Genomic DNA, 12,840 nt, shown 5'->3' with positions numbered 1-12,840 from the left:
ATTTTCCAACTTTCACTGAAAAAAAACTGAAAACTTCTGAGTAAAATATATAGTTGCTAATTATTCTAATTCATGCTATACCTAATTATTGATGGCCAATACTTAGTGGGGAGAAAGAAAGACAAAATTAATTTGTGCAATGAGAACATTTAGAGATACTTTGAAGATAGGGTGAGTGATATCTTCAGTCATAAATCTAGGATTTCCAACTACTTCCCTGTATGACATTATCGTCTGAGTTTCAGTTCCAGCTGAGCTAATGAAATGTGAGAATAAAGATTTGAAAATAAATTTTAATTTGAAGCTGAACAAATCAACTCCAATGTTTTCAGTATTAAGCCATCTTTTAAAGCCAAGTGTCCTGTCAGTGTTAATAAGGACTTTTAAAAATAAGACTTCAAATTTATCTCATCTTTCTCAAGATTAAGTTTGGAAAAAGTGCAACGTGGCCAATCATTTTTCAATGGCATACTAAACTTGTATAAGCAATTTCTTCTTAAATAAGTAATAAATACCAGGAATAAGGAATTTCAGAAATTATACCTGATGTTATCTCATTATTCTATTCTGGTCAAATGCAATCTCTCCTCAATCTGTCTCCTCTTCCATTCACTTTTTTAACTTGGCAGCACGGGGTCTTAGCTGAGGCATGCAGGATCTTTAGTTGCAGCGTGTGAGATCTAGTTCCCTGAACAGTAGTCTCGTGTATTTTAGCCACTGGAGCACCAGGGAAGTCCTCCTCATTTATTTTTTTAAAAATTCGGCCATGCTGGGTTTTTTTTGCAGCTCACAGGTTTTCTCCAGTTGCAGTGAGCAGGGGCTACTCATTGCAGTGGCTTCTTATTGTGCAGCACGGGCTCTAGGGCCCACCAGCTCAATAGTTGTAGCACACGGGCTTAGTTGCCCACAGCGTGTTGAACCTTCCCAGAGCAAGGATGGAACCCATGCCCCCTACCTTGGCAGGCAGATTCCTAACCACTGGACCACCAGGGAAATCCCAGTCTTGCGTCTCTGTTGTGGCACGTGGGCTTCTTAAATTGTGGCACAGTCTTAGTTGCCCCATGGCAATGTGGGATCTTAGTTCCCTGAGCAGGGATCAAACCCGGTTACCCTGCATCAGGGGCAGATCCTGAACCACTTGATCACCAGGGAAGACCCCTCCACCTTAAAGAGTCAACTCCACTGATCTGCCAGGCCATTGTAAATCCTTCCTTTGAATCCTTGTTAACACTCCCACTTTGAAGCATGTAATCTATTAAAGATTGATCTCTAGTTGTTTTGTATATGCAAATTTTATCAAGGCTGCAGAGCCGGGAGCTTTTTAGTCCTCTGACTGTATCAGAAACCCTCACACCTCTAAGCAAACAGGGCTTAGTGCATATAACTGTCCATAAATATTTCAACTGTACTTCCACTGCCTATCCTAAGCGGTTACATTAGAATATGGAATGCTCCTCTTCCATCACCCGTTTAATAGTGGACACTCTGATAGTTACTGACCTACTCAATAAGTGTTAAATGAGGACACAAAATATATTTCTCTAATGTCTAAACTGGGCTTCCCTGGTGGCTCAGACAGTAAAGAATCTTCCTGCAATGCAGGAGACTCAGGTTTGATCCCTGGGTCAGGAAGATCCCCTGGAGAAGGGAATGGCTACCTACTCCAGTATTCTTCCCTGGAAAAATCCAAGGACAGAGGAGCCTGGTGGGCTACAGTCCATGGGGTCACAAAGTCGAACAAGACTGAGCAACTAACACTTTCACTTTTTCAATGTCTAAATTAAGTCCTCTCTACCAACACTGATGCCTATTTAGAGTAGTGGAGATAAAAGCAATGACCTTCACATAAAAGATTATTCCTCATTGTCTCACATTTAGCTTATATACTTGAAACAACTTGAATTAACCCTTGATCAAGTGGCAAATGCAGTACTACTTTAAACATGCTTTTTTCTGTCTTCTCACTGAAGAGGTAAGCTCTTTTTTAAACAAAATTTTGCCTCATCCCTCTGCCTCTTCCCAGAGATGCTGGGGTCTCAAGAGGGTCCCTCAGGCACCTGGAGGCAGCAGTTCACTCTGCACCCCACTTTCTCCAATGGCATGCCCAAATACCAAGTGTCATTGGTCTACCTGCTCCAGGATGGGGACAGTGTTTGAGGTCAGGAATCAGAGCCAGGAGGTGCCTGGAACCGGGACCTCAGCTCACTGAGACAAGGCCGTTAGACGCAGCACCTCCACCTCCCTCCTTGCCCCTCAAGCTTTGTGAGCACCGAGGTAATCTCTTTGCATGAAGGGGCATTCCATGGCATGCTCCTGAGTACTTGACACAGCTGTTCTGTACATGGTAGACACTCAAAACTTTTTTCAATCAATATTTTCCAGAATATAAAATCTCAAAATGACCTCTGTATACCAATTCCAAACATTTCTACCCACACATAGGTAAATAAAGGAAAGGCCCAATAAGTTGTTTAAAAGTTTTGTATTGTGTCATACAAACTGTCTTCAAAAACAAGTGCATAAGTGAAAAATTTTTTCTTCCCTTTGCTCCCCAAACATTACAGTAGACCAATTCTTGCTAATAGATCACAAAGGTAAACATTATGTCCCCTTTTGAATTCTAAACAGTTAATTCTAGACACCAGCTTCCAAATTTTGTAATTTACCAATCTGGTATGGACATAAACAGTTCCAGTGCTTTTCAACTTATCTATCCCTGAATTTTTCTCTCTTCAAAGTTCCAGGCAGTAATTGATTTTAATGCCCTCAAATTAGATAAAGCTGACTATTTAGAGCTTATAAATTATTTACACTATATAATCACTAACAATAGAACTATGACCTACTCATTACACCCCTCTAACTACTTAGCACCATGAACAGAATTCTCAATACTAATTGATGGGCTAATTATTCCAATGATCAAATATATGACACTGATAGTCTTAAAAACACTCATTTGTTATTTTTCTTATCTACAATAGAAATTCCTTCCTGTCTTAAAGATGTTTTTTCTGGCAATATTCTCTGCTGCCTTGACTGTCCTGAACTTCTTGCTTGATGCTAATAACAATTCCCTAAGTCATTAGTAATGAGAAGCTAAGGCAGTAAACCCAACAGGCTCTAAGCCAGTTTAAACGTGGTGAAACACTACTCATAGAATTGCACTGTACTTATCTTCTGCCGTGGTTCTCCAAAGTGCTATGATTCCATTAAGATATTTGTCCTGCATAGATTCAAATTCTGTGTCTTTCACTTTTGGATGGCTTGAGTACCATAAAACATGATTTATTTGGTCGCAAAAACATCTCCAGGAGTTTCAAAAGGATCACTGCTCAGCTAAAAAAGTTACAATCATCACTTTTCTTTAAACCCAGAACATATACCACTGATTGGAAGGAAAAACCCCATCCTTCTGTTGGTAATAAAAGTGGAAAACAGTAAGTTGAGCTGTGTACTTTTTAAAAGGTGCTACACAAAGTCATGTTCTGAAAGTGGTCACAAACACTGCTTCAGTGACATTTAACGTTCAACATCTGCTACATTACTCTTAGCACTTTTGGACTTAATCTCCACACATAACAAGTTCAGGTATCAAAATAATCCTGGTTCTAAAAGAAAGAGCTCACCACCAATATTTAAAGCTGATTCTTCCCAAGAAGATAGGATAGTTTTTCCACTATGCAGTTATCAAAGTGGTATTCTCTTAGGCTAAGCTTTGTCAAGGCTCAGACAAAACCCTGAGGGGTACTTAGCAAGGTCTTATAAAGAAACCTTCAATGAGAAACTCAACACATGGGAATTTTAAAGCTTCAAGATTGGCTCATTAAACAGAAATGCCACAGGCTTTCTTAGAACACTGAGTCTAGTGATTGTCTATGTCAAGGAGGCACATACACAATTTTACTAACTCCTGATTAGTCTCTTCTGTATGGAAAATGCAGTCAGTCTGACGAAGGGCCTATAAAACATTCTGCCAGGCTTAGCTCTTCTAGAGAGCATGGAGAAGTGAGGGGAAAGCACTAGGAAGCAACTAATGTAAGTGTACTGGTGAGTGCATCTCTGGGGAAAAAAATAAACCTGTACAAGGCAATGGCTATCCCAACCAAGGATTTAGATTAAACAAGAGTTTAGTAATCTAGTAATGGTTTCCAAAGTGTTTACCTTTGAAGGTAAAGAAAGGTATAACCCTGAAAGAAACAGTAAGATAACACTGTAGGATAAAGAAAGCTTCATTACATTTTACTTGTTTGTTCTCATTCATCCCAGTGAATTTGGGTCAAATGTGTACTTAGAAAAGACAGGCTCCTCTGGGGAGCACTGTTCTGATCCTACCTTTTTCTAGCAAGTTCCTGCAAAAACATACAGCCTGATTTCCCCATTCTCATCACTATCTGCAAGAGGAGTCAGTTCCATAGCTATCGGCTGAACTTTAGCACTGATCTCTGTAGAACTGATTTCCCGATATGATTTTTGTTCTGTCTCCAGGAAGCACAGCATGAATAGAAAAGACAGAAGTCCTTCCCAGGAAATTGCAGTTGGGACTGCAAGAGAGTGCAGAATAGTGCATGGCAAAAAATTCCTCTTGTGAGCTTAGTCAAACACATATGGTATGCATATTCCCCTGGGCATAAAAAACTTACATTAATTAATGTCAGCAACAGAATCCAAAACATTGGTAGATCAAATTCTAATGTGGCAAATTAAAAAGTAGACAGTGCTCCACTGGGTTAATAAAATCAGAATTAGCTAAGAGACAATCCTTTAAATACCACATCATTGAAATCTCCTAGTGGGCATGTCCCCTTCATCAGTTACTTTTAAAATAACAGTCATAACAGGAGAAAGAACAAGCACCACGCTCACTAATGCAGATTACTGGACTGCTCTGATTAAGCACTGCAGTTCACAGATAAACATTTTACATCTTTCCTTCAAGTTACTGAATCTTTCTTCTTCCGGAATGGTGATTTTAGCCTCTTCCATACACTGTTTTTGGGCTTAGATTTTTTCTCCATGGCCAGTACTGCCTCCTTTTCTTTCCTACGAATCTCCCGGACAAGGGCATGGAATACATCATCGATGTAGTAGCGGTATGCAGCAGATGTCTCAAAAAAGGGGCAGCTGAATTCTCGGGCCAAAGCCAATCCTTCTTCCTTGGTGACCTTTAAAAATGTAAACAAGAGAAAACTTATAGTGGTAATAGCATAGTGGAATTTTAGCTGAGCTATTTTAAATCCTAAAAGACAATATTGTTAAAGTGCTGCACTCATATGTCAACAAATCTGGAAAACTCAGCAGTGGCCACTGGACTGGAAAAGGTCAGTTTTCATTCCAATCCCAAAGAAAGGAAGTGACAAAGAATGTTCAAACTACTGTACAATTGTGCACATGTCACATGCTAGCAAGGTAATGCTTAAAATCCTTCAAGCTAGGCTTCAGCAGTACGTGAATCAAGAACTTCCAGATGTACAAGCTGGATTTAGAAAAGGTAGAGGAACCAGAGATCAAATTGCCAACATCTGTTAGACCATAAAAAAAGCAAGTGAGTTCCAGAAAAACTGCTTCATTGACCACGCTAAAGCCTTTTTGACTCTGTGGATCACAACAAACTGTGGAAAATTCTTAAAGAGACAGGAAAGCAGACCACCTTACCTATCGCCTGAGAAACCTGTACGCAGATCAAGAAGCAACAGTTAGGACCTTACATGGAACAACGGACTGGTTCAAAATTGGGAAAGAAGTATGACAAGGCTGTATACTGTCACACTATTTATTTAACTTATATGTGGAGCACATCAGCGAAATGCCAAACTGGATGAAGCACAAGCTGGAATCAAGACTGCCGGAAAAATATCAACAACCTCAGATATGCAAATGATACCACTCTAATGGCAGAAAGTGAAGAGGAACTAAAGAGCCTCTTGAGGAAAGTCAAAGAGGAGAGAGAAAAAGCTGGCTTAAAACTTAACATTCAAAAAACTAAGATCATGGCATTTGGTTCTATCACTTCATGGGAAATAGATGGGGAAAAAGTGGAAACAGTGACAGATTTTATTTTTTGGGTTCCAAATTCACAGCAGACAGTGACTTTAGTCATGAAATTAAAAGATGCTTGCTCCTCAGAAGGAAAGTTACGACAAGGCTAGCCAGCATATTAAAAAGCACAGACATTACTTTGCCAACAAAAGTCTATATAGTCAAAGCTATGGTTTTTCTAGCAGTCATGTATGGATGTGAGAGCTGGACCATAAAGAAGGCTGGGTGCTGAAGAATTGATGCTTTCTAGCTGTGGTGCTGGAGAAGACTCTTGAGAGTTCCTTGGATAGCAAGGAGATCAAACCAGTCAATCCTAAAGGAAATCAACCCTGTATATTCACTGGAAAAGACCCTGATGCTGGGAAAGATTGAGGGCAGGAGGAAAAGGGATGACAGAGGATGAGATGGTTGGATGGCATCACTGAAACTCGGTGGTTCGATGAGTTTGAGCAAACTGGGAGATAGTGAAGGACAGGGAAGCCTGGTGTGCTGCAGTTCACGGGACCGCAGTGTCAGACAAAACTCAGCGACTGAACAACAACAGTAGAAAATAATTACAACTGCCGCCCCAAAGTGAAGGTAACAGGAAGAGACCTCTCCAACTCCGGAGATGAACAAGCAGAGCACAGTGATATTTGTATTGTTGAGAGGCTGGATTATTTCACTTCTAAGACTCCTTCCATCTTCAAATTATGTGATTCTATTTCTAGTCTATTTTAAAGGTAACTTTTTGGAACAGGGAATATTTATAGATGTCAAATATACAATCTTAATTTCCTCATACATTTCAAGAAAGTAAATCACAAGGCAATGAGAAGTTATACTTAAGCTACAATACTGAAAACCATAAGAACCTGAAATCAACATATCAAATTATGAATATAACATAATTTCTCCTACTTTTGGACATTTAGCCTTTTTCCAATTTTTTGCTGCCATTAATAGCCTAGCAACAAATATTTTATATATAAATCCCTGAATAGATTATTCTGAAGAGGAAGCAACCAAGAAACATCACGAACTTAACTATCCAATTACTTCTAAAAATTTTGTACCATTCATTGCCTTCACTAGTGCTGATAAATATGCCCCTTTCACTACACCTTCATCTCTATACCAAAAAGCAAAATTTTAAACACTGCTGCTAATTTGAAGGGTATCACTCATTCTAAAATCCTCCACAATTTCTCTTATTCTTCCTTTACTGGGATCATAATCCTCACCATCAGGAAGTATACTTTGAAGCCGAAGTTTCTCTCTTTGCAACATAAAGAGACTTATTTCTGAGGTTTTAGGAAATGAAAATCCCATGATACCTCCATCTGTGCTTATGCTCACTTGTGTCTCTTTTCAACCCTTTGGACTATAGCCTGCTAGGCTCCTCTGTCCATGGAATTTTCCAGGCAAGAACACTCAAGTGGGTAGCCATGTCCTCCTCCAGGAGATCTCCCCAACCCACGGATCGAACTCACGTTTCCTGTGTCTCCTGCATTGCAGGTGGGTTCTTTACTGGCTGAGCCATCAGGGTAGTCCATGATGCCTCACTTAAAGTGTATCCTATTTGTCATCTGATTTGTGACCTGCGGATTTTGTCCTGTAAACTGATTCCTACAATCCAGACTTTACCCAAAATAATAGCAAGATATAGGGACATTTTCCAGGCTGGGGAGAAGCTAATTTTAAATTTTCATTTTAAGGCACAGAAATGTATAAACCAAGAAACACAAATGACTAATCTCACACAATTACATATAGCATTTTCTAGTCTATCCTCACCTGTCTTAGCTGCTTTAGGTCAGACTTGTTTCCCACAAGAACCACAGGAGTATCATCAGTACGTCGAACTCGATAAATAAGCTGTTTAAACTCCCGAACTTCATGGAAACTTCGACGATCGGTAATGGAGTAACAGATGATAAACCCTTCTCCTGCCCTCATATACTGATCCCGCATGGCTGTAAACTCTGCCTAGAGGGAAACAAGGGTCATTAGTGTACTGATACAAGCTAAAACCATACATACTTTAGCTATTTAGTACAAAGAGAGATGCTTGTTACCTGCTGTCCTGAGTCAGAGTGCATGAAAAATTAAAAGAAATGAACCAGTGATCTTCTCTGCTTAAGTCTTTCCCTCCCCTTTACTAGCATGAAAAGGCCTTTACTCATAGCATTTTGAGATTTAATACCTGTCCAGCTGTATCCAAAATGTCCAGATTGGCAGGCTCATCATCAATACGGATCCGGATTTTATAAGCATCTTCTACAGGAGGGAAGAGAGGCAGTACTATCAACTCATAAATGCAGGAATATGCAAACTTATTCTGAAATTCATCTTACGGAGAAGATGATTACACATAAGTTTCTTTAAGTGCCCAGATGTTCAAAGAAGCCCCTAAATCCATTCAGATATGTAAATTGGGTCTTCAACTAATTTTTTTCTTCCACATAAGCCATGACCTAAGTTTATTCATATCTTAAACTTCTCAGACTTCACCTACAATTCTAAACTAAAAAAGAGCTCAGAGATTTATCTTTTTGAAAAGTGTTAGGCCATAAAACTTCACCATTTAATAAACAGTTATTAAACACTAAGCATTATATTAAGTGATTTATATATATTAACTCATTCAATAGTGACAATAATTCAGTGAGGTGGTATTAACTCCATTTTACAGATTAAAAAAAAAACCTAAATGGTACAAAGTTCATTAAAGCTTTATTTATAGTTCCTCCTCATTTTTAATACAGGAAAAAGAAATATCAGAGTCTCCTAGAGAATCCATATAGTCAAAATGTCTCCTTTATGAGAGCTATTTCTTTATGTATATTATTATGGTAATTTTGGAAAAAAAGCCTCACTATTTCCACCATTCAAACATTTGCTCCTTACACCCTGATGTATTTCCTTCAAACAGTTTTTCTTGAAACCCTGCTTCTGACTCTTCCTCAAAGATGAAGGGCCTACTAAACCAATGATTTTCAAACTACAGGTCATGCACCCATCAGTATTTGTGAGTTGTGGATGAATTTAATGGGTTAGGACCAGCATTCAAATAAACAAGGAGATATCTAAAATGAAAGAGGAAATACAAAAGTGCAACATAAGTAGTGAGGTAAATAGAGTTTCATGGTATTTTAATTACATATACATATATACAAATGTATACTTATATGTGCATGTTACAATATAAAGATTTTCTTCTTAGATTTAGCAGCCAAAGTTTGTGACAAACTTGCACTAAATTCGAAACTAAATGAGAGGCTTCTCCCATGGGATTTTCCAGGCAAGAGTACTAGAGTGGGTTGCCATTTCCTTCCCCAGGGGATCTTCCTGACCCAGGGATCGAACCCAGGTCTCCTGCATCGCAAGCATACGCTTTACCCTCTGAGCCACCAGGGAAGCACAAATGAGAGCAGACACCCATATCTTTTTGCTCACTACTGTAACCCCAGGGCCTAACACAGTGCTTGGCACATAACTCAATAGGTAAAAGTATCTGTTGTTGAATCAGATGATATTGTCAGAAGAGCAGCTGAGTGGGGGGGAGGGGAACTTTTTCAGGGGACAAGTTTTTAGTTTAGTTTTTTTTTTTTTGGGGGGGGGGGGTCCACCATGCTGCTTGCAGGATCTTAGCTCCCTGACCAGAGTTGGAACTTGTGCCCCCTCGAATGGAAACAGTCTTAACCACTGGACTGCACCGTCAGGAAAGTCCCAGGAAAAGATAATTCTAAGTAAATTATACTAAGCCCTAAATTAATTTTGTTTCTAAAATTCCCACCACAGTGTGAATTTGTGAACAATGTTCTAAATTTAATATAGTACATGAAAAAAATAAGAACTGTTTCTATTTTCCCCAAGCCACAAAAGCACCTACTATATAAAATGACCACATCCAAAGATGGGTTAGCACAGAACACTCATTAGCTTGACCCAATGGAAATTCTCCCGAGACCCGACACAGTGTCACCTCCTGAAAACATAACTAATACAGCCGGCCTTCTGTGCCTCCCCATTCCCATCACAAGTTTTCTATAATCCTGGGATATAATTCCTAAAAATCAAACCTGTCTCCTTATGGTTCAGGAATAACAGTAATGTACTTAGTGTTTACAGAGAATAGCAATTTTAAAAAAATTACTTTTTACTCTCTGTTTTACTAACAACTGAGCATTAAGGACTGTGAAAGACAAGAAAGACCTTGCTATGTAATGAACTTGAGGTATAAGGAAGTAAATGACGCGCTTCTCGTGGAACAAGTAAGTCCAGGCTCTGGATGTCTGGGTTGTAAAGAGTTCAGCAGGCTGGCTCTACTTGTTTTTCTGCTTCCTTTTGTGGAAGTTCAAACCAGCTGACTCATAGTTACAGAGTCAGTCTCAAATCAGACCCTTAGAAAAATGATAGCAAAAGGCTTCTGTTAAGTGGCCCTTAAGTTTTTCCTTTAACCTGGCAACATGGTATACCACCCATAAAAATATAACAAAGTGTCCCATTAATGTTCAATAAAAGACAGACTAAGATGGCTGATGTACATAAAGACTTAAGCTAGGAAAAAAGCTTAAGCTTTTGCTTAGCAATCACTATGATAGGCTTATTAAATAAGTCTGTTTAGGCACCAACAAAGGATCAAAATATAAATGGTTTAAAACTGTTTCAAAAACTGACACAAAGAAACTTTTATGAAAAAAAAAAAAAAAGAAACTTTTATGAGGTTTATTTGTAAAACATAAGTGATACTCTGACTTACCAATGGTAGGATCATGATCTTCTGGAAATCGGTGGCTGATGAACTGCATGGTCATGGCTTTAAAACAAGAAATGAAAGGTAAAATCCACACAAAGATGACCCATGGAAAGAACTGTTAAGTATCAATACTGCATGCTAGCCAGTCTCCCAGTTGATTTGGGTGGAAGGCATTTGTTGTAAGCATTTTTCATTCTTATTTCTTGTTAAGATGGAAGAAAAACGTCACCTACCACTTTTCCCTACACCACCAGCACCCAGCATCACTAGTTTATATTCCCGAGACAGCCCTGCAGGGCTGCTACAGCTACCAATTGGGCGAGTCCCAGAATCCATTGTCCTCTTGGAGAATCCCGGGCTACCCCGAGGAAAAGGCACCTAGAATAAAAGAAAATATTTAATCCAGGATGGAGGCACCCGTGACGACAGTCCTAGTCAGCGCCCTGCTTTCCCATACGCTGGCCTATGACTCCTGCTCCCTTTCTGGCGGCCGTAGAAGAAATCCTCACCATCACCTTCCCTCCCCGACAGTTCAGTCTTATGACTTATCACAGGTTTCCCGAATTATTACATTTTCCAGAAAGTCTAGAGACAAAGAAATCTTCAAACCGGGACACAGCAGGAAGGAGCCCAGTGAGAAGGCGGAGGTTTGAGGACCAAAGGAACACCTCCCCTTAGGCCGCAAGGGTCCTCTCCAGACAGCGGTACCCGGAGGTTCCGCCCCCTCCCCATTCCTCTCTGCGGCCCCCTCCCCCGGCTGCATCTCCGGCCCTCCTTCAGGCCCTCCACCCTTCCGTTTCAGGAGCCAGCCTTCTCCTGCTGCTCTTACCGGTCGGAACTTGAAGGTCTCGGCCGGTCTGATCACCTACTTCGTCCTCCTCACCCGCGCCGAGGATCCGACACTGACCTGTGACCCCTCCCGCAGCCGGGAAAGATGGCGCCACCAGCGCCCGCGTCCCGACTGGAGGGGCGGGGCGGGCCCCGTGACGCCCGCAGCTGGCCACACCCCCTCCGGGGAGGGCCATCGTCCCTCCAGGTCCTCAAACCCAGTTCCGCGCCTCACTGCTGAGGGCCCAAGCCCACAAAGGCGTTAACACAATTAACTTACCCAGTACTGTATATAAAAAAATTTAGCCAAATATAATGGGTAAACAAAGGAAACGAGCACCCACCAATCCTCCCCAAAAGAGGACCAAGATCAAGTTTAAGGCTTAACAGCAGAAAAAGAAAACTTTCCCCAAATGGACAAGAGCAATGAATTGGGCTCTTAAATGACTTGAGACAATCAGGTCTCAAAGACAACTAGTTAGACTAATCAGATTTCTGCACATATTTTAAGCAAATGTTAAGTGAAATATTTATAATTTAAAAAAAATTTTTAAGGAATATAATGCCTTCCCACAGGAAATGATAATCCAAGAGTTTTCAGGTGGCCTTAAATACAGCACAGATGAAGGAGTTATCAACTATATTCACCTGTAGGTAGCACAAATAACTACACTGGGGAATTTTTCTATTGCAACTTTTGCACCCTTCCTTCTTTTTGAAGCAGATTTTTCCAAGAATAATTTGTATTTCCTTTAAAAATGCTTCCTTCACTCAGTACCTTTAACCATGTTCAATAAAGGAGGACAACAATATGAAAGTGAAAAATATCCATCATAAAAATCCTGTTTTCATTTGAATTTTTAAGGGTTTACTTTGTACAGTCATAAAACTTTTGGAACTACATGCAAATTTTTGGGTCTAAGTATGTATTTTTCTGATGGAGCTATAATAGCATTATGTTGGGACTTCCCTGGTGGCTCAGACGGTAAACAATCTGCCTGCAATGAGGGAGACCCAGGTTCAATCCCTGGGTTAAGAAGATCCCCTGGAGAGGGGAATGGCTACCCACTCCAGTATTCTTGCCTGGAGAATTCCATGGATATAGGAACCTGGCAGGCTACAGCCCACAGGGTTGCAAAAAGTCAGACACCACTGAGCGGCTAAAACACATGAGTAAAAAAGGTTATGAATTTTCACATATGGATGGGTTGTGGAATAAAGAACAAAGAAAC

General features: G+C 40.1%; 1 protein-coding gene across 2 annotated transcripts; it reads right to left on the bottom strand.

The window, feature by feature from the left end:
- Window positions 1–2,463: 2,463 nt before the first annotated feature.
- RIT1 (Ras like without CAAX 1) lies at window positions 2,464–11,663 on the bottom strand. 2 transcript variants are annotated; one of them, NM_001098078.1, is made up of 6 exons: window positions 11,610–11,663; window positions 11,014–11,158; window positions 10,784–10,840; window positions 8,225–8,298; window positions 7,816–8,007; window positions 2,464–5,165 (listed from the first exon to the last, which is right to left on the bottom strand). In NM_001098078.1, the coding sequence occupies exons 2-6, from the start codon at window positions 11,114–11,116 to the stop codon at window positions 4,935–4,937; spliced, it is 657 nt and encodes a 218-aa protein (NP_001091547.1). In that variant the 5' UTR covers window positions 11,117–11,158; window positions 11,610–11,663; the 3' UTR covers window positions 2,464–4,934. The 2 variants fall into 2 exon arrangements, with proteins under 2 accessions (NP_001091547.1, XP_010801219.1); XM_010802917.3 differs by lacking the exon at window positions 11,610–11,663 and adding an exon at window positions 11,352–11,513.
- Window positions 11,664–12,840: the final 1,177 nt, after the last annotated feature.

Source organism: Bos taurus, chromosome 3 (genome assembly GCF_002263795.3).
Source record: "Bos taurus isolate L1 Dominette 01449 registration number 42190680 breed Hereford chromosome 3, ARS-UCD2.0, whole genome shotgun sequence".
NCBI lineage: Eukaryota > Metazoa > Chordata > Mammalia > Artiodactyla > Bovidae > Bos > Bos taurus.
This window is presented reverse-complemented; position numbering and strand designations above follow the sequence as displayed.